This window comes from Gekko japonicus, unplaced genomic scaffold (genome assembly GCF_001447785.1).
Source record: "Gekko japonicus isolate JY-2015 unplaced genomic scaffold, Gekko_japonicus_V1.1 scaffold181, whole genome shotgun sequence".
Lineage (NCBI taxonomy): Eukaryota > Metazoa > Chordata > Lepidosauria > Squamata > Gekkonidae > Gekko > Gekko japonicus.
Window position 1 is genome coordinate 1471895 of NW_015171507.1, and position 21515 is coordinate 1493409.

Consider the following 21515-nt stretch of genomic DNA (forward strand, 5'->3'; position numbering starts at 1 on the left):
AAGAAAGCGAGCAGAGCACAGCAGCCGATCCGGCGGAGGCGCCACCAGCTCCGGTGCCCAAGTCTCCCCCGATGGCTGGAAGCCAGAAGTTCGAGTGCTTCGAACCCTCCTCAGAAGACTGGGACTCCTACCTATCCAGGTTCGAGTTCCATCTGGAGACACACGACATTACAGACGAGGCCAAGAAACGGGCGTGCCTCCTGAGTTCCTGCGGGAAGGGGACCTTCGACATAGCCAGGTCGTTGGTGGCCCCAACTGATATAAAGACTGTCACTTACGCTGACATCACTGAGAAGCTTAAGGCTCACTATTCTCCACAACCGTCGGAGATCGCCTGCCGGCACGCTTTTTACAAGCGGAACCAGGCCGGAGGCGAGACCATCGCAGATTTCGTGGCGGCCCTTCGCAAAGCCGCACGGCCATGTAATTTCCACAACGTGGAGGAAGCCCTCAGAGACCGTCTCGTCTGCGGTCTCAAAGATGAAAGGCTGCAACAGAGGCTGTTCGCCCGCACCACCCTGACCTGGGCAGTGGCCTACGAAGAGGCCGTGGCCGCGGAAGCAGCGGAGAAGTCCACGAAGGAGGTCCGCCAGCGGGTGGCAGAGCCCAGTATACACGCTCAACGAGACAGCGAGGGCGAAGACGCGGATGATGACGTCAACGCGGTTCGAGGCAAGCGGACCCCAGCGAAGACTACCAACGTCAAGCCTTGCTCCGGTTGTGGCGGGAAACACCAGCGCGACTCCTGTTGGGCTCGTGATGTCGACTGCAGAGCGTGTGGGCGGCGTGGTCATCTGGCCAGAGTCTGCAGATCAGCAAAGAAGGATCCCTCAACTAACAACCGGTCAGCGCAGAGGGGCACTCCAGTCAGCACCCAAGGCAAGACCCGTTCCTCAGCATCGGAAGCAAGCTGCCAGTTGACGGCGACCTTGTCGAGCGCATCGGCCGTAAATCGCACCAGCAGCCAGGGCAAGATCACCGTGACTCCACTCCTCGACGGCCGACCCTGTACAATGGAGGTGGACTCAGGATCGTCCGTGACGGTGATTTCTGCCGCGTCCTGGCGCCAGTTGTTCCCGAACCGAAGCCGGCGGCGGCTCCAGCCTGCGGGAACCAGAGTGTCCGACTTCCAGGGCAACCGAATTCCCTTGGCCGGACGGGACTCTGTTACTGTTGAGTATAAGGGGAAATGTGTTAAACTGTCATTCCTGATTGCAGAGGGAGACCGGGTTAACCTGCTAGGGTTAGATTGGTTTGAGCCATTGGGCATTGGTATTTCTGGGATTAACAGGATGTCTGAAAATAAATGGGGCATGCTGTACGACCTGTTCCCTGATGTATTTGCCGAAGGGTTGGGGAGGTACAAGGGCCCCCCGGTTGCGTTTGACTTAGATCCGTCAGTCAAACCTATTAGGTTGAAGTATCGGAAAGTACCTGTGTCTCTCAAACATAAGGTGGAAAAAGAGATTGACAAACTAGTTGAGCAAGGGGTTTTAGAGCCAGTACCATACAGCAAATGGGAGACCCCGATCGTAACCCCTGTCAAATCAGATGGGTCCATACGACTATGCGCCGATTACAAATGTACGATTAACAAGGCGCTGCAGCAACATTCGTACCCGGTCCCGGTAATAAGCCACATTTTGGCTTCCCTGGGGGGTGGCAAGATTTTCGCCAAATTTGACCTGGCCCAGGCATACCAGCAGTTGCCTGTCACCCCGGAGGCTGCCGAGGCCCAAACAATTGTAACCCACCAAGGGGCTTTTAAAGTGAACAGGCTGCAATTCGGGGTCAACGTAGCACCTGGGATTTTTCAGGGCCTCATGGAACGTCTACTAAGGGGGGTACCTGGCACAGTGCCCTATTTTGACGACGTGCTGATTGCGGGCGGGTCTGAACAGGAACTACTGGACCGGGTTAAAGAGGTCCTCAGGCGTTTTCAAAATGCCGGTCTCAGAGTTAAGCGCTCAAAATGCACGCTCGGGGTGGAAAGTGTGGACTTCCTGGGGTTTCGCATTGACGCAGAGGGAGTCCACCCCACGGATGAGAAGGTATCTGCAATCCAAAACGCCCCCAGGCCGGTGAGTAAGAAGGAGCTCCAATCCTTTTTAGGACTCCTGAATTTTTATCATGCGTTTTTACCGCATAAGGCATCAGTGGCGGCCCCTTTGCACGCGCTTTTGCACAAGGAGGCAAAATGGAAGTGGGGGCAGGCCGAGGAAAAGGCTTTTGTGGGAGTCAAGGAGCTGCTGACATCTAATGCCGTACTCACGCATTATGATGAACACAAGCTCCTGGTGTTAGCTGCTGACGCTTCACCTTTTGGAGTAGGCGCAGTTTTAAGCCATCTGATGCCTGATGGGAGCGAAGCGCCTATCGCTTTTTATTCTAGATCACTATCTGCGGCAGAGCGGAACTATGCCCAGATAGACAAGGAGGGTCTGGCGTTGGTAGCGGCTGTCAAAAAGTTCCATGATTTTATTTTTGGCAGACGATTTTTGCTGGTCACTGACCACAAGCCGCTACTGGGGATTTTTGCGCCCGATAAGCAATTGCCAAACATCATGTCCCCACGCATGCTTAGATGGGCGATATTTTTGCAGGCTTATGATTTTGACTTAGAGCACCGGCCTGGGAAAGCGATTGGGCATGCGGATGCCCTCAGCCGGTGCCCGGTGCCGGACATTGGCGCAGACCCTGCCCCCGCCTGTGAGGTCTTGGCAATTGAGGAGCTTCCTCGACCCCCGGTATCATCCAGGGACATTGCAGCACACACGGCCAAGGATAGCGTGCTGTCCCGAGTATTAAACTGGGTTTGGAGGGGGTGGCCGGTTGGAAGCGTTGAACCGGAGTTCGGCCCTTACAAAAGCCGTCAAAATGAACTATCCATTTCTAAGGGCTGTGTATTATGGGGGAACAGGGTGGTGGTTCCTGACAAACTCAGGACGAGAGTGTTAGAGTCGCTGCACGAGGGTCACCCCGGTATGGTACACACCAAAGCGTTGGCCAGAGGGTATGTCTGGTGGCCGGGGCTGGACAAAGAGATCGAAGAATGGGTACGAGGGTGTCCCAAATGCCAGCAAGTCAGACCCGATCCCCCACAAGCTACACCCCAAGGCTGGGAGTCATCTGGTAAACCCTGGGCCAGATTGCATATAGATTTTGCTGGCCCTCTCCAAGGGCAAATGTTCCTAATTGTGGTGGACGCTATGTCCAAATGGCTGGAGGTCGTGCATATGAAATCGACCACATCACTTGCTGTGATCCATGCGCTCCGCCGACTTTTTGCCACCCACGGGTTGCCTGACGTCATCGTCAGTGACAACGGGCCTCAATTTGTGTCTGAGGAATTTAGGCTCTTCCTCACGAGTAATGGCATACGCCAAATGACTTCGGCCCCTTTCCATCCGGCATCTAATGGCCAAGCCGAACGGATGGTCAGGACGGCCAAAGAGGCCCTGGGTAAAATGGACGAAGGGGACTGGAGCCAGAGGCTGGGCTCCTTTCTTTTGCTGCAGCACACCACCCCCTGTAGTGCTACAGGCCGTAGTCCGGCCGAATTGTTAATGGGGCGGAGACTCACGACCCGTTTGAACCGAATGCACCCAGACCTCACTGAAGAGCAATCCGAGCGTACCACGGCGCAACCGAAGGTGCGCATGTTTGAAAAAGGGGACAAGGTTTTCGCACGAAATTATGCAAACGGGCACTTATGGCTTCCTGGGGTTATATCCGACTCTGTGGGTACTCGAATGTATGTGGTGCAGTTAGCTGACGGTCGAATATGGCGGCGCCACATAGATCAGTTAAGGAGACGTTGGGCTAGGGACAGCACAGTGACTCACAACCTTGTGTGCCCATAGAGCCTGCGCCGCTTCGCAGGTCTCAGCGTACGCGGCAGATGCCGACTTATCTAAAAGACTACGATTGTAATAAAGTATTTTGGAACAGTTGATGTACAACAGCATGACTTGAATGTATGTAAATAATAAAACAAATGGATGATGACTTAACTTAGGGGGGAGGAATTGTAATGTATTGAAACGATTACATGAATCACCTCATAGGACTCCTATGTTAAGCTTCGAGCCAGACCAGGGCTCCTCTGAGCGAACTTCCTATTGGTCGCTTCGTAACAGCGACCAATCAGAACGATACCATTCCCTAGGAGGGAAAGACTCCCATTGGTCCTTAACTAAGCAATCTCATTGGTTGTTAATTGTAAATAGGCGTGGCTACATTAGCCCGGTTATGTTTAAAAGGAGCATAAGCTCCCACTGTTTTCTGTTCTGGTTTCTTACTGAGTTGAGTGCTTGTTCGTTACTTCCAATAAAGCTGAATCACTTGCTGAATCACTCTAAGAGTCCTTTGTTAGCGCGATCTAACAGTGAGCAACTGGTACTACAGTTGTGAGCGAGCGATTTGGCTGCTGCATAAATTAGTTTGCTCTGGAACCATTCTTCTTGAGCTAAGACAAAAATGTGTGAGCCGGAGGCTAAAAAACTGTGAGCTAGCTCACGCTAACTCAGCTTAGAGGGAACACTGCCTATGAGTTGCCTTCGAGGAGCAGCCATGGCATTTGCAGCTTCTCCCTGTGGCGGAGGGGGAGGGTGTTGCTCTGATCTCCTCCGGCACCCCCGCCCTGCTCGTCAACTATGACAGATCGACAGCTAATGAATCCATTCAGGAGAGCTGACAGTCAACCGCTTGCGGTGTTGCCGTCGCCTTCACAGAAATCTTAGTAAGACTTTCGTTTAAGCAAACAAACCAGGACTGCCGATCGTCGCGCACAAAAGGCTGCACAGGGCGTGCCGAGGTTACCGAATCTCTGGCAGACAGCAAATTGGCTCAAAACTCTGAATAATGTTTTACTTTCTGATCCCGGGCTAAACCCTCTGGGGTTTTCTCTCTCTCTCTCTCTCTCTCTCTCCGCTCAGCATGATGTCAGGTACATGGCAGCTCTTAAGTCTGTGTACAATCCCAGCACTGCCCAGGGGCTCTGTACAGGTGTGGCTAATAGTTATGTAATGATTCTTCACAATTGCTGTCTGAACAGAAAGGCCCTCTGATCGTCGCGCTCTCCCTTTTTCTGCACACGCTGTGCAGTCATCGCAGCAACCGCCTTTCTAGTCTCATCCCGCGTTCCCATTTGTTGGAGTTTCTTATAAAAATTGCGATTCAGCAGAGAAAAACAGCTCAGCAATGCCAGAGTGCAATAATCAGACCCAGAGTCCATGTGTGTTTAAAATATAAAAGAATTTACTACATTCTAGCACAGGGAAAGGTAACTGGGAGGAAAATAACAACAGAGCTAATCCCTACATCTTCACTCTGCAAAGGACGAGACTAGAAGAGCTGCAATGGCCACTCTTACACGCTTCTCTCTCTGAAAACAGAACAAAGAGGGGAAGAGGAGCCATAAAATGCAAAAACACTTTGACGCTTTGCTTCCAATCAAACTCCTGGAACTTTCCCTGGCTGGGGGACCTAAACTAACATTGGCTTACACAAAAGCATGTGATTTCCTGTAACAACAAAACAGACATTTAACCCAATATATACTGAGTGTTTTTATCTTGTAACACCCAACACCATTCCCAAATGCTTGGCCGCAGGAAGCCTTTGGAATGGCCCCGGCGTGCGTGAGTTTCGGGTCACGTGCAACGTTCCCTCTAAACTGCGGAGTCCTGTGAGCAACAATCCTACTTTGCAAGCTACTGGCATTAAAGTTGCGAGCGAGCAATTTGGCTCCTGCATACATTCGTTTGCTCTGGAGCCATCCTTCCCGAGCTGAGGCAAAAATGAGTGAGCTGGAGGCTAAAACTCTGTGAGCTAGCTCACACTAACTCAGCTTAGAGGGAACACTGGTCACGTGTCTTGCCCTCTCGACTGAGGCTCGAACCAGAAGACGTCAAGAGCGAAGGGAAGAGAACAGAATGCGGAGCTTCCTGCTCCCGTGCTCTAGGAATGAGCCGGACAACTGAGATATCAGAGTCCTCGTTCTGTGTCTTTCTTTGCTCCAGCAGTGACTCATCCAGATCAGATCTCCACCCGTCCAGATGTTTACACAATGACTACAAACACTATGTAAGTTACCAAGAATACAATTGTCAGTAAACACAATGGGAGCTGTCGCTGGAGCACCTGAACAACCTCTAATGCCGATTACCCATGGTTAACAAAAGAAAGACATGAAAGAAAATGGGTTTTCATACCGAACTGACAGAGAACTGAATAGGAGTTTCCATAATCACTGGCTCGACCTGATACGACACAACCTCCCCGAGCAATCTAAAAGTTAGATAAAGTTTATCTCCCTGCCTCATTGAAATAAGGGCACACGCCCTTGATACAAATCTGATTTGACTAAAAACCGAGTGTTGACTTTATAATTGCCACTAAATGCCCCGTGTAAGGTGTTGATTAGCGGCACGCCAGGATGGCAATGGGAACACACCGTGCTAGAGAAGCACATGGGACTGCACACGGTAGGCTCACCCTTGGCCTGCAGTCCGAACTTCATCAAAACACCGTGCGTTAAAACGTCGAAAGGTAGCAAAAGGAGCCATCCAGTGAATGGCTTGTTGTATCCCCAGTTGCCCACGGAGCAAGTCAATTCTGCCCTTGGATGCCTCAGAACACTTGCAGGTTTCACTTTAATAGGGCAAAAAGGATAAGTGGCGAGGTGCCTTGTGTCCCCAAAGCACAGGGATATTGTTGGGATTCTTTTTGAGTAAGTCAGCAGAGTATTAAGAGACTGAGTCCATGGTGTGTATTAAAATATAAAAGTTTACTCTAAACCTAACATGGGGAAAATGTACACAGGATATGAAATAACAAAGAGCTAATATGTCTACATCCTTGCAGCTAAAAGGTAAAACGGGAAGAGCTGAATGGCGTCTCCTTCTCAGGTCAGAACAAAGAATGGGGGGAGAAACCAATATTCTAAATACTTGACACCTTGGTTTCCAATCAGACTAGCAAACCAGCTCCAAAGTTCCCGGGCATCCTATTATCTGAACAGATTGGTTACAAACAAACATGTGACTTAACAAACATCATTAACCCTGTAAATACTGAAGTGTTTTGACTTGTAACACCCAACAAATATACACCACACCACAGGTGCATACCAGTGTTCCCTCTAAGCTGAGTTAGTGTGAGCTAGTTCCCCGTTTTTTAGTCTCCAGCTCACCCATTTTTTTGTCTTAGCTCAGGAAGGATGGCACCAGAGCAAACTGATTTCTGCAGTAGCCAAATTTCTTGCTCACAAACTTTAATGTAGAATTTTTGCTCAGAAGACTTGGGGGGTGGGAACCAAGTGAGGTGCCATTCAATGACCGCTTCCCAGGAGTGGGCTAAGAAAGGTCCAGTTATGTCCATTTTTCTAAGCTCATGTTGCCTGGAGAAGAAATCAACTATGGCATCTCAAATGAGTCTGGTGGGTGGGGTTGATTTCTATTGCAAATTCTTTGAGGCTTTTGGTTTCTTAAACATACAACATGACAGCTAAATGCACCGATGTCCTCCACATTCTATGGTCATTTCCAAAACTCCAGGGGAAGAAGGAAAATAAGAGATTACATAATAGAACCTAGACATCTTGTTGTTCTACACTTGGAAGGCAAATAACCCAAAAATAACAACTCAAATGGTTTTATGTACTTGCAAAAGCAGAAAGAACAGGTAGGTCATTGTGGCCAATTTCATTGTTTCCTTCCAGATTTGCATAAACAAAACCTTATGCAACTATGGAGTTCTACCTTGAAATAGCCATTCAAGTCCTGAATTTTCTAAGATACACTGCATTGGCTATTGCCACAGTCATAAACCATACCTAATTTAGCAAAATATGTGCATGTTCCTGTGCACGGTTTCACAACGACATGTACTATTATGTTGCAATACATTGTTTTCATAGAAAGATCACTGGGTCAAGGACATTCCATGCCTGCGTCTGAGACAGTCAGTGATTAAAGTGTTTATTAAAAATTAGTCATTTTTGCAGTCATCCCCCCCCCTTACAGAATGTTATATAACAAACAGATAAAATATTTTGTGTGTTTTGGTAGCATTTGGGCACTTTTAAAATTACAGTATTAGGCTAAAAATATACATTTTTGGTTTGCATTCAGCTTTGTGCACTTACCAGTCATATATGAAAGTATAATCCACTAGAACTCTCAATTATATAAGAAAAGAGTGTCTAAATTGCTGTCTTATGGGGTAAAAATCCTGTTTCACTGATGTCTCCATCTCTTCCTTTTGTGCCCCAATTTCTTCACTAGACTGTTTTATAAATTGAGGTCGTTGAGTGTTGAGCACACGCTGGTGCAATATGCCAGTCTTGATAGCTGAAGTGAGTCATTTTGAGCCAATTCACACATTCACGTATGTAACTTGTTTACTTAGAACTCGATGGCTAATGGGTCAGTGTATGAATAAGGTCTACGGAAAGGCATGATGTTTTGAGGGCCTGGGAAATAAGCTCTGAAAGTTCTGTATCTGGTAACTTCATCGGAGATGTGTGATTCATGTACTCTGCTGTTAGGAAGTGATACTAATGTGCTGCAGGCACCAGATTGTGGGACCAGGGCTTGGGAGATAAAGGCTTTTGTACCCACACTGCCAAGGTCTGTCTGTCTGTCAGTCTCTGTCTCTCTGTCTGTCTCTCTCTCTCTCCCCACCTTCCTTAGAGGGTTGTTGTGAAAAAATGGAGGGGGTGTCCCTAAATTCCTTGGAGGAAGGATAGAATATGTGAACCTAGGTATGTGAACAGATCATTGGAAATCTGTTGGGTGTTACAAGTTAAAAACACTTCAGTATTTTCAGGGTTAATGATGTTTGTTAAGTCACATGTTTGTTTGTAACCAATCTGTTTAGACAATAGGATGCCCAGGAACTTTGGAGCTAGTTTGCTACTCTGATTGGAAACCAAGGTGTCAAGTATTAGCATTTTATGGCTTCTCTTCCTATCCTTTGTTCTGACTGAGAAGGAGACGCCATTTTCAGCTCTTCCCGTTTTACCTTTAGCTGTAAGGATGTAGGCATATAAGCTCTTTGTTATTTTATATCCTGTGTACCTTTTTCCCATGTTAAGTTTATAGTAAACGTTTATATTTTAATGCACACCATGGACTCAGTCTCTTAATACTCTGCTGACTAACTTAAAAAGAATCCCAACAAAATCCAAGAGTATGTCCAAGAAAACTGTCTCTCCATCCGCCTCCACTCATGTACTTGGGCTCCCAGCTCAGCACTCATCCGGATAGGTTTTCATGTTTGTTTTTCATTCATGTCTCTGCCTTTGGAGACTTCGGGAGGCATCAAGTATAGGAGGGAAGCTTGCCTTGCTTCCAGTGTCTGGCTGGGGGGCGGGGTCTGCCTGGGTGAAGTTTCCCTGTGAGTCTGGTGTCACAGAGAGCTTGACTGTGCGAACTCCTGTAACTGCAGCTCACTTTTCCAGAGAGAGCACTGGGGAGATCTTTTGGTGTGTTGTCTGTAAACCCAAACTGTAATCTGGCCCCAATTTGGAGAGATTGTAGAGGAGCAGGCAGCAGGAGGATGAGGTTCCCCGTGTGTTTGGTTTGTGTAGTTTGCAGGGGTTCCATTCTACACACTTTTGAACAGGTGCCTGACATTTCCCCAAAAAACACTGTCCTGGCTTGACCTTAGTCCTGTTGGGTTTGCAGTGCCTCAGTGGCACTGGTTCTGCTGGGCTTGCAAAAATGCCACCAGCCCCCTTCAGTTACTATTGAGAGATTCTCTGGTTTGAACTTAGTCCATTGGAAACAATGGAGAATGGAGGCACTTTATGGGGGTGGATAACTCATACTCCGTAAACCCAATCCTCACCCAATTTGGACGGCAGGTAGAGGAGAATTACCCAGACATCTCCTGCAAGTTTGGAGTCTGTAGCTTGTTCATAATCTGTTCTATACACTCCTGAACCTGTGCCTGTCATTTCCCCAGAAAGCACTTTCCTGTGGGTACCTTCTTTGGGGGTGGCCCTAACTCTGATCCTGTAAATCACCACCAAATCCTCACCAAACATGGAGGGCATGTAGAGAATAGTCAGCTGGAGATCTCCTGCAAGTTAAGTGTCTCTAGCATGCCAGAGGGCTATTGTACCACCATATCACAAACTTCACAAATTGAACCAGTTGATCTAGCGCAAAAAAAAAGTTAATGATGATCTGTGGTTTGCAAACCACGCACACCCTGAACCACAAACCAAAACACACTTTCCCAGTTCATGCCCACCCCTATTGGCAATCCTTCTGTGACTAGCATAAAGATGTCAGTAACATGGCAAGATCACTCTAGGATTCTTTCACACAAGTTTTGAAAGCATCCTAAGATGCTCTTGGCGACGCTGTAGGAGAAACACAGAGAGCTTTTTGACTGTGCAAACCTTCCTTGAGAAAGAAAGCCAAGAAGCCTTTGACTCCTTAATGCCAATTGTGTGGAACAGCTTTGGAAGCCAGATTTGAGTGCAAACAAAGCATAATTAGGCTTTTGATTTATTGATATCCCAGGACACGAACAAAGCATATTTTCATGAGAGCCAATTTGGTGTAGTGGATAAGTATGTGGACTCTAATCTGGGAGAACCGGGTTTGATTCCCCACTCCTCCACTTGCACCTGGCTGGATGACCTTGGGCAAGCCATAGTTCTGATAAGAGCTGTTCTTGAAAAAGAGCCATTTCTGTCAAGAGCTCTCTCAGCCCCACCTGCCTCACAGGGTGTCTGTTGTGGGGAGGGGAAGGGAAAGGCGTTTGTAAGCCGCTCTGAGACACCTTTGGGTAGTGAAGGGTGGGGTATACATCCAATCTCCTCCTCCTCCTCCTCCTCCTCTTCTTCTTCTTCTTCGAACTAAAGTTCTGTGAGAAGTCAGTGGCTGGAAAGTTTCATGCCAGGTGTTCCAAACCAGGATGCCCACGTCTTTTCTTTGAACTGGTCCTCTTTTTATAACTTCCATTTTCCCCGACACACAATGCTTAAGTGTTCTCAAAAACCATTTTCATTTCAGAACAAAGAAGGGAGAAAAATCATTCCAGTATGCTGTAGTAAATGGTGTATTTTTAAAAAAAAAAAAGAAGAAAAGAAAAAACAATTATACCATAAAATAGGTCATCAAAGAGCTTTTGATGTAAAGTTTATTTAACAGACTGGGCTCCCCCCCCCCCCAGATGATTGTGCTAATCCTCACGGATCCAGGCAATACAATGTCTATTTAAACTACAGCAGGAAGGTGCATGGAGTGATCAGCTACACAGCTTACATGAAAGCACCATGTGCTCTTCACAATGAGTCATGATACCGTATGGAGGGGGAATTCTTTCTCCTGTAAATGTAGTCTACTTCTGCAATGATCCAGCCAAGGCTCATTCCAAGCAAGAGCAGAACTGTAGAATGAATATTCAGCACAGAATTCCTAAGAGTCACGGTGGTCTTTTATTTACAAACGCTTTCTAAGAATGCAAAGATATATTTGAAAATGTATAGGCATAGTGAATCTGATTAAACAAAGTGGTCAGTGTGGGAGGCTTTAGTATCCTATATCTCTTCTGCTCCTTCCCTTGACTTTATATGGTCTGCATCATTTATGCAGGTTGCAGAATTCGACTTCCCTTGGTGCAGAATACTAATGCACGTGATCTAACCAGACGTTGGTGATATATCACAGTGACAAAAATTTCGCAAGTTATTAAATATCTTTATTTTTAGTTTAAAACTTATATCCCATCCAGTGTTCCCTCTAAGCTGAGTTAGTGTGAGCTAGCTCACAGTTTTTTAGCCTCCAGCTCACACATTTTTGCCGTAGCTCAGGAAGGATGGCTCCAGAGCAAACTAATTTATGCAGTAGCCAAATCACCTGCTCACAACTTTAATGCCAGTAGCTCATAAAGTAGAATTTTTGCTCACAGGACTCCACAGCTTAGAGGGGACATTGATCCCATCTGCCCAGAAATTTTAAAGCAGGTTTCATTATAGAAAAAGTTTAAAATGCAATATCAGTAAAAACGGAAGTCAGCATCAACCCTAAATTGTAAAAGAATACCTCGACAAAGAAAACAGTTAACCAGCCCCCCCCCACCACCATTAAAACCCAAAAGCCTTCCTGGAAAAGACTGCTTTGTATAATCTGTGGACTACAGCTACAGACTCAAGGTGGATTACAGAATACAAACGATGTACTCATACAATATAAGACATACAATGAACAATGTAACAGGACTTGGATTACAGAATTAGAAGACAAACTACCTCAGGTGAGGTATACTAGAAACAGCATCGTAAGTAGAATTACCAAGGTAAAAGATAGTGCAGTAAAAACCTTTGAGCCCTTGTTCCTGTGTGAAGTCCTTCACCATTAAAGAAGATGCAGAACATAACAGTGGCCATAGCTGGTGAAAACAGAGATGATATGAAGATGGAAGGCATATAGTGTCCCAAGAAAAACAAAAAATTCTATGGGAATTAGACAGCCAGTGTAGTTCAGTGGCTTTTAACCAGCAGATCACAGTTCAAATTATCACCATGAACCTTGCCAGATTACCTTGGGCCGGTCTCTCTGTTTCAGCCTAAACTACTTTAGGGTTTCTTGTGGGGGTAAAATGGGGGAGAGAGTAATGATGTATGTTGCCCCAAGCTCCTCCAAAGAATGGTTGGATAAATGTGTACTAAATGTGTAAATGTGGACAGTGTGGTGCGATGCTCCCTCTAAGCTGTGGAGTCTTGTGAGCAAAAGTTCTACTTTGTGAGCTACTGGCATGAAAGTTGTGAGTTGGCTTGGCTACTGCATAAATTAGTTTGCTCTGGAGCCCTCCTTCCTGAGCTGAGACAAAAATCTGTGAGCTGGAGGCTAAAAAAACTGTGAGCTAGCACACACTGGTGGGAACACTGGTGGGTATAAAGTGGGAACACTGGTGGGTATAAAGTGCTGTCAAGTCACAGCCGACTTATGGCGACCCCAGCAAGGGGTTTTCAGGTGAGTGAGAAACAGAGATGGTTGGCCATTGTCTTCCTCTGCAAAATCTTCCTTGGTGGCCACCCTTCCAAGTACCAAACCTGGGCTGCGGTCACACGGAACATTAGCCACGCTAGTCAGACGGAAGACATGCGGAGTTTCTGGACGCGATCTCACCAGCACATCTGGGAAGCGTAGCACTCCCGTGGCTCAAACGAGGCTTCCCGCCGAAACCGCGCAGCAAAAAACTAGTACCTCAGAGGTACTAGTATCCGGAAACCGCGGGGCAAGGGCGGGCGTCTGATCGAGTTTCCGGTGGCATCCGGCGCCCGCCCATGTTCCCTTCCGTGCGACAAAGTTTTTTTTCCCCCCAGGTCTTCGTGGATGTGCAAAAGCACCCTACGGAGCATGCGCAGTCATGCTGTACAGAAAAAAAACTATCCGGTTTGCCGAACCGTGCGCTTCGTTTTTGCGCGCGGGATTGTCCTGCAATCGGCGCCTCTCCCTTCCCATGGGACCTCCACGGGACCTCCACGGTACCTCCACGGTACCTCCACAGGAGGTCTGGTCAGTTTGCCCCGGGGCACTCTGCCACGCTTCCCCCCCGCGGTTTCCTGCCCGTGTGACCGGGGCCCTGCTTAGCTTTTGAGATCTGATGAGATCAGGCTGTACTATCCTGTTCCACACCCTGTGGACTGAGTCACACATTAAAAAATTAACAGAATTTGAAGAGTGGACGAAAACTGAATGAAAGAGGAACCATTTATCCATTTCCCCCATCCCTCTGAAGCCAACAGAACCTCACTCCTCATGCTGCTGTAAAACCGGGTTTGCTTTTTTGCATATTCTTCTTTATCGTTTGCCTTCTGAACATTTTTAGGGTCCAGTGACACCTTTAAGACCAACAAAGGTTTATTCAAGGAATGAGCTTTCGTGTGCAAGGCACACTTTCTAAATACATTAGAAAACAGGCCTTTATGCCTTGATCCCCTATTTTGACATATTTATTGCTTTGCTGTCCTTTCCCCCCCTTAATTAAATCAAAACAAGTGTTGACCTCATAATTGTTGGGTGATAGTGAGATATTGAAAAAATGGTATTTAGCAGAGATAAGATGGTCCAGCAGAGCCAGAGTAAAATAATTCAGACTCAGAGTCCATGTGTGATTAAAATATAAAGTTTTTACTAAATTCTAGCATGGGAAGGGTAACTGGGATGAAAATAACAACAGAGCAGAATCTGCTACATCCTTACTCTACAAAGACAAAGCTAGAAGAGAGAGATTATGGCTACTCTTCTTGTTCTTCAGAACACCAAACAAAGACGGGAAGAGAAGCCATAAAATGGTAATACACCTTGACACTTTAGTCCCAATCAAATTCCTGGATCAGGGAGAAAATTCCCGGGCTTCCCACATCTAAAGAACATTGGTTACATGAGAAACATGTGACTTCCTGTGAGTAACATAAACAGACATTTAACCCCAGATATACTGAGTATTTTCAACTTGTAATACCCAACAATAACCTTAGCTTGTTATTTAGTTTTGTCTTTGCATATCTTAAAACATCTTCATTGTGTCACATGTTAATCTGCTGCTCAGCCCCTGTCTATAAGTTTGAACTCTACCGTCCATTCCTATGTATTTGAAAAAGTGTGCATGCACACTTGAATAAACCTTTGTTGGTCTTAAAGGTACCACTGGACTCTAAATCTGTTCTACTGCTTCAGATCAACACGGCTGACCGTCTGGAACATTCTGAATGCTGGCAGTCTAAACAGTGCGGGTGCTTTTACACGCAGTAAGTAATGCACTTCCAATCCACCTTCAGTGCATTTTGCAACTGGATTTTACTGTGAAATGGCAAAACCCACTTCCAAACGGTCGCTGAAGTAGATTGAAACTGCACTCTTTAGCATGTGTGAAAGGGCACCCTGTTTTTATTCATCATCGTTTTAGAAATATAATGGATGAAGGACAAGGAAAACCTTGAAATGGATCTGGAAGGCCATTACAGTGAACGCCAGAGAGGCCTCAAGAGCGGGACGGAGTCTGCTTGTTTACCTATTGACTTTCAGATCCTTTGTACAAAGCTTAAAAACAGAACAAAAAAGAGAGGGTATGTTCTAATCACAAATGGTGGAAAGGTAATAAAATAAACATCTAGAAGTAGGCAACCGGGCTTCTCCTTTCTCCACTGCCGCATATAACAAAAGCAGGAAGGAGCAGGAATTCGCTGTGGCCGCTGGGTTCGAATACTGAAGCCCGCGAGCAGGAAACCTTTCCCCAGAATCTGAGCATAAACACAGGCACTTCTAAAGGCAACTGGGGGTGGAAAATCACCCAGATCGCAGTCAGTGAAGTTAAAGAAACAAACAAAGAGGTTACAAGGAACTCAAGGGGCAAAACTACACATTACATTGCGGTGGGTATGTAAACCAAACTGCCAAAAGACACTCAGGAGAGCGTTTCAGAGGGTGGCCATGTTGGCCTGAATTAGAACAGTTAGATATGGGTCTGGGAGCACCGTAGAGATCAATAAGAAACTCTGGCCCCGGTCACATGGAGAATTTGCCGCGCGAAAGGCACGAATGCTGGGTGCATTTTCAGGGCGCGATCACACTGCAACATCTGGCAAGCGTAGCGCACCCGTGGCCAACCCGTGGCATGCCGCTGAAGATGCGCAGTTAAAAAGTACCGGCAAAGATCTACTAACAAATGGTTTGCCACAGGCTGCAGACGGACTTGATCGGTGTGATCACGCCAGCACGTGCCTATTCCCTCCGGCCGGCCTCTTTGCAGTGCGCGCCAAAGGACGAAACCCCGGTGCGCCGCTGTTGCGTCTGATTGCATAATGGCGGATCAGAATGCGACAGCGCAAATAGCCACGCCTCCCTCCCCCGCGTTTTCCGGCATGTGTGGCCGGGGCCTCTGGTTTGTTTCTGAGGTACTCCTGGACTCAAATGTAACTGTTTAAGAGAGAGTGTGGTCCTCCTCAGGGATCCATCTCAGCTAAAAAGCTTTTTTGGTGAGCGCGGACTCTAATCTGGGAGAACCGGGTTTGATGCCCCACTCCTCCACATGCAGCTGCTGATGTGTTCTTGGGTCAGTCACAAGTTCTCTCAGAGCTGTTCTCTCACAAGCAGTTTCTGTCAGAGCTTTCTCAGCCCCACCTACCTCACAGGGCATCTGTTGTGGGTAGGTGAAGGGAAAAGAGATTGTAACCTACTCAGAGACCAATTTCACACAAGAGCTGTGCCACGGTCACACGTCCCTTTGCCCAGCTTCTATTGGTCAATTTCCCACTCGAAGCCGCACAGCTGCATTTTGACCCGTGGCTTCACCCGATTTTCCCCCGCGGCTTCGTGATCCTGGTTTTTTAGGATCACGAAACCGTAGGGGAAATCGGGTGAAGCCACGGGTCAAAATGCAGCTGTGCGGCTTCGAGTGGGAAATTGACCAATAGAAGTGGGGCAAAGGGAGGCGTGACTGCAGCGCAGCTCTTGTGTGAAATTGGTCTCAGACTCGTTTGGGTAGTGAAGGGTGGGGTATAAACCCAACCTCTTCTTCTCCTTCTTCTATTTCCCTCAAAAGCAATGGGGGGAAAATAAGAATGCCTGTCCCTCTAGAATAAGGCAACTGTGCTGCAGTGTGATTCCTTCGTTAGTTCCGTTTGACACCAAACATTTTGTAAGAGCGTCTGTTCCCTCAAATGTCCAAATGCATACTTTTTTCATTAGTCATACAATCACCCCATCAGATAAAGAGTCTTACCCTGTCATGCAAACGATCCAACTTGTCAAAGTCAAACAATAACCTCTACGCAGAGTGCCTTCCGACACCTCAAGAGACTTTCCCCAACACATTATGGAACATGCAGATTGGGACTGGGGCGCCGAGCTGTGTACAGATGTGTCGATTGCATGAGAAATGTGGGTCTTCAGTGCTCACAGTTGAGGTCCCTGATTCAGATCGTCACTGGGGTGTGCATGGAAGAAGAAGTATGTTTTTAAATTGTAGGTATATTGTTGTTGTTGTATTGTTGTTTTATTGTAGCAAGTTTATCTTGCCTTGTAAGCCGCCCTGAGCCCTACGGGGGAGGGCGGGGTATAAATTTAAATAATAAATAAATAAATACATAAGAAGAGATTGGATTGATACCCCGCCCTTCACTTGGAGTCTCAGAGCGGCTTACAAACTCCTTTCCCTTCCCCTCCCCACAACAGACACCCTGTGAGGTAGGTGGGGCTGAGAGCAATGTTCCCTCTAAGCTGTGGAGTCTTGTGAGGAAAAATTCTACTTTGTGAGCCACTGGGCATTAAAGTTGTGAGCGAGCGATTTGGCTGCTGCATGAATCAGTTTGCTCTGGAGCCGTCCTTCCTGAGCTAAGACAAAAATCTGTGAGCCGGAGGCTAAAAAACTGTGAGCTGGCTCACACTCACTCAGCTTAGAGGGAACACTGGCTGAGAGAGCTCTTGACAGAAACTGCTCTTTTTCAAGGACAGCTCTTATCAGAACTACGGCTTGCCCAAAGTCATCTAGCCAGGTGCAAGTGGAGGAGTGGGGAATCAAACCCGGTTCTCCCAGATTAGAGTCCGCACACTTAACCACTACACCAAACTGGCTCTCCACACCAAACTGGAGAAGTAGCTTCATCTTCCCCCCCCCCTTCCCCACTGTTCTCCTGACCTACAAGAATCCCGGGGCCCCGGGTGTGGTATTTATTGGGGAAATCCACATGTATACATGCGGATTTTCCCAACAGGTCAAATGGCATGCCCCCCACCCCCGAGGATAATATTAAGTCAGGAAAATGGTGAGGGGAAGTGGCTGAAGCCCCTTGTCCACACAGACTGCAGCTGCAGTCAGAATCGGGGACTTCATGTGTGGGGGTTAAAGAGAACCTACAACTCCCATGTGACCATTGTGCGGGACACAGGGTTGGGGACCATGGATGCAACCTGCCTGTTCTGTGATGGGTCGACTGGGCTACTGTCCTGAACTTAGTTCGGAATCCCAGGACCTGTTTGAACACCCTTGTCTTCTGGTGCATGGCTACAATGGGGCTATTGGGTGCTCCGCCCCCTTCCTTAAAGGGCCAGCCCCACACAAAATTTTTGAGAATAAGATTTTTTTTTTTGAGAATAAGACTTTTTGAGATGAATGGGGGACCGCATGCATGCCTCCCACTTTTGAGAAGAAGCGGGGGATGGTGCGCACCCCTCTCCCTCCCTCCAGTTTGGTGTAGTGGTGAAGTGCGCAGACTCTAATCTGGGAGAATGGGGTTTGATTCCCCACTCCTCCACTTGCACCTGCTGGATGACCTTGGGCAAGCCGTAGTTCTGGCACAGCTGTCCTTGAAAAAGAGCAGTTTCTGTCAGAGCTCTCTCAGCCCCACCCACCTCACAGGATGTCTGTTGTGGGGAGGGGAAGGGAGAGGAGTTTGTAAGCCGCTCTGAGACACCTTCGGGTAGTGAAGGGCGGGGTATAAATCCAATCTTCTCCTCTTCTTCTTCTTCCACAAGTTTTAAAGGGCCCTCCAGCCGATCAGTGGGCCACCTGCTTCGCACTGATGAGCTGAAGGGCCATTTAAATCTTGCAAGGGGGTGGCTGCGGTGGTCAGGCCTGGGGGCAGATTGGAGCAGACATAAAAATAATGGCAGCCCCACCAGAAAATGTTTTGCCCCACAAGCCACAAAATCCTGGCTACGGGCCTGCTTGTCTTTACGTGTGTTTTTCATGCTAAGATCTTTGTGGCTGTCCCACACTCCTTTGATAAGATTAAAAGGCCTACCCACACAGCTGGACTATCTCATTCCTGTGGCAGTGAATTGATTTTACTTTCATGCCAACTTTCCTCCAATGTACATGATTCCCACCCCACCCTCATTTTAACCCCACAACAATCCTAGGAGGTAAATTATGCTGGAAGCCAGAAACTGACCCAAGGTAAAGGTGTGCCTGCACACGAAAGCTCCAACCTTGAATACACCTTTGCTGTTCCTACCGGTGCCACTGAACTCTAAATTTGTTCCAAGGTAAAGTGAACTTTCTAGCTGAGTGGGGATTCGAACTCCAGTCTTCCAAACCCAAGGGCGTGTCCTAAACTGAGATAGACTCTTCTGAACCATTGACTTCAATGGGTTTAGGGGTAACCTCGCTTGGGGGCTGCATGCACAGTGAGTCCTCTAAGGTCACACTTGCATAACTTGTAGCAAGAGGGGAGGGCTCTATCCTTTAGGCCCCTTTAACAGCCCTGGACTCCAGTGAGTACAGTCAGGAGGGTTCCTGCAGGAGAAGCATCACACTAGTAAGGTAAAGGTAAAGGTTCCCTTGCTCGAAAGCCAGTCGAATCCGACTCTAGGGTTGCGGTGCTCATCTCCGTTTCCAAGCCGAAGAGCCAGTGCTGTCCGAAGACGTTTCCATGGTCATGTGGCTGGCATGACTAAACACCAAGGCGCACGGAACACTGTTACCTTCCCACCAAAGTGGTACCTATTTATCGACTTGCAATTTCTTGCTTTCGAACTGCTAGGTTGGCAGGAGCTGGGGCCAGAGACACTCCATCATGCGGCACACTCGGGTCTCGAACTGCTGAACTACCGACCTTCCACAGCCTGCAGTTCAGCGTCTTAACCACTTGAGCCACCGCAGTTGCTTCAGTGCAATACTAGTTTCCCCCCAGGTGTGCCATTTTTTAAAAAAAAAAAAAAAAAGAGGGAGTAGTCTGACATTCCTGTACAGGTCACAGTTATGTCCAGGTTTTGTTGTTTTTGTTTTTGCTTTACTTTTTTAGATGTATAACATTTTGTTAAGAGACCAAAGTCTGAGTCCAGTGGCACTTTTAAGACCAACAAAGTTTCATTCTGGGTATAAGCGTTCCTATCCATGCATGTACATGAAAGCTTACACCCAGAATAAAACTTGGTTGGTCTTGATGGTGCCCCTGGGTCTCAAAGTTTGCTCTGCTGCTTCGGCCCAACACTGCGACACACCTGGATCTTTCTTTCTTTCTTTCTTTCTTTCTTTCTTTCTTTCTTTCTTTCTTTCTTTCTTTCTTTCTTTCTATCTTCCATTCCGAGTTCCCTTCCTTTCCAGCAAATACGGTAGCGCTCTTCTAATGAATGGTTCGCTGTTCCCCCAAGCAGAGTCCCCGCCGCCCGGAGAAGCAGGATTTCGCGGCACATTTGTTAGGACGCTCTCTAGAGATCCCGTCGCAGGTCGCGCTCTGCCCCCTACGAGCCGGCTGGGGCCTTGACACACCTGAGCACCGCCTCCTCCTCACACCTGCCAAGGGAGGGGGCGGAGGGCTGCCCGCCCGGCAGGGGAGAAACCCCCGAGGGAGGCGGGGCTCGGCGCTTCCCGGCCCAGCCCGGCAGAGGATGCCCACCTTCGCCGGGCGACCTACCTGGCCGCCCCACCCAGCCGCCCGGCGCGGATGCCTCCCCGGGGAGCTCCGCCTCCTCGCCAGCCGGCCGGGCTGAGTTATAATGGGCTGGTCCGAGAGAGACGCGGAGAGAGCAGGACGGGAGCCGCTCCAGCGTTGGTGCCGTCGCCGCGAGGCTGAGGGAGACGGCGAGCAGGCGGGCGAGCGGACGCGCCGTCGGGGCAGCCCAAGGGCAAGGCGAGCCTGTCGCGGGGAGACGCCCGCCGGGAGCAGGGGGCGCCACCGAGCCCTCCCGCCACCTGTTCCCTCTCCGGGGCTGAGTCTGGGCAGCTGAGCCCTGCCGACCTGCTCGGCTTCGACGGCGCTCCCGGACTCGGATCCCGCGGTCCTGCGGCGGACTCGACCCCTCTGGAACGGGTGCCCCCTCGCCGTGGCTGGAAGCGACGCGGCGGGGGAAGAAGAGAGCGGAGCTCCAGCGCATCTTCGCCGGGAGGACCGGCCGCCCCCCTCCCTCCGCTGCGCAAGGACGCGGACGGGACCCCTTCGGGGAGCGGGTCGAGGAAGACCGGGCGGGCCGGCCGGCTGCAGAGGCCCGTCCAGGTGGGGAGGTGCGTGGACTGCAAGAGGGACCCGTGGCTGTCAGAAGCCCCGCTCGGCACGTGAGCGCTGATTTGGCTTGCTGGAGACCCTCGGGGGAGGGGGAGAGAGAGAGGAGAAACGAAGCAGCCCCCTTTCCCCAAACTCACCACCCTCCCGCGCCCCCGTCGTTCCTGCTCTGAAAAGTCCCCAAAGGCATCCAGAGGCGCTCCGGGCACCCCGCTTGCGCGACTCCGGGACTGACAGCGGAGGGATCAGCCAAGGATTCCCCCTTCCCGGCTCGCCACGGCCCCAGACATGCCCCCCAAGGCCGCCGCCGCCGTCTAGTCTCCCCCTCGTCCGGCGGCCCACTCCCGGCGGCAGGAGAGCCCCCGCGGGAGCCGCCATGAAGCTGGAGATCTTCGCGCCGCGCTACGAGGACAAGCTGAGCAGCAGCGGCGGCAGCAGCAGCAGCAGCGCCCCGTCTCCGCTGGCGGCCGAGAGCGAGCTGGGCTCGGACGGCGACTGCGCCGCCTGCAGCCCGGCCAGCGGCGCCTCCTGCGGGCCGGGCTCGGCG

The 21515-nt window shown here is 49.1% G+C and overlaps 1 protein-coding gene across 1 annotated transcript in view; it reads left to right on the forward strand.

The window, feature by feature from the left end:
- The first annotated feature begins 20560 nt into the window (after positions 1-20560).
- Positions 20561-21515, forward strand: part of LOC107117218 (forkhead box protein Q1-like) — a 2095-nt gene continuing 1140 nt past the window's right edge. Inside the window, exon 1 of the mRNA XM_015419297.1 lies at positions 20561-21512. Within this exon, the coding sequence (XP_015274783.1) occupies positions 21345-21512 (168 nt within the window). The 5' untranslated portion in view covers positions 20561-21344. The remainder of the gene's footprint in view (positions 21513-21515) is intronic.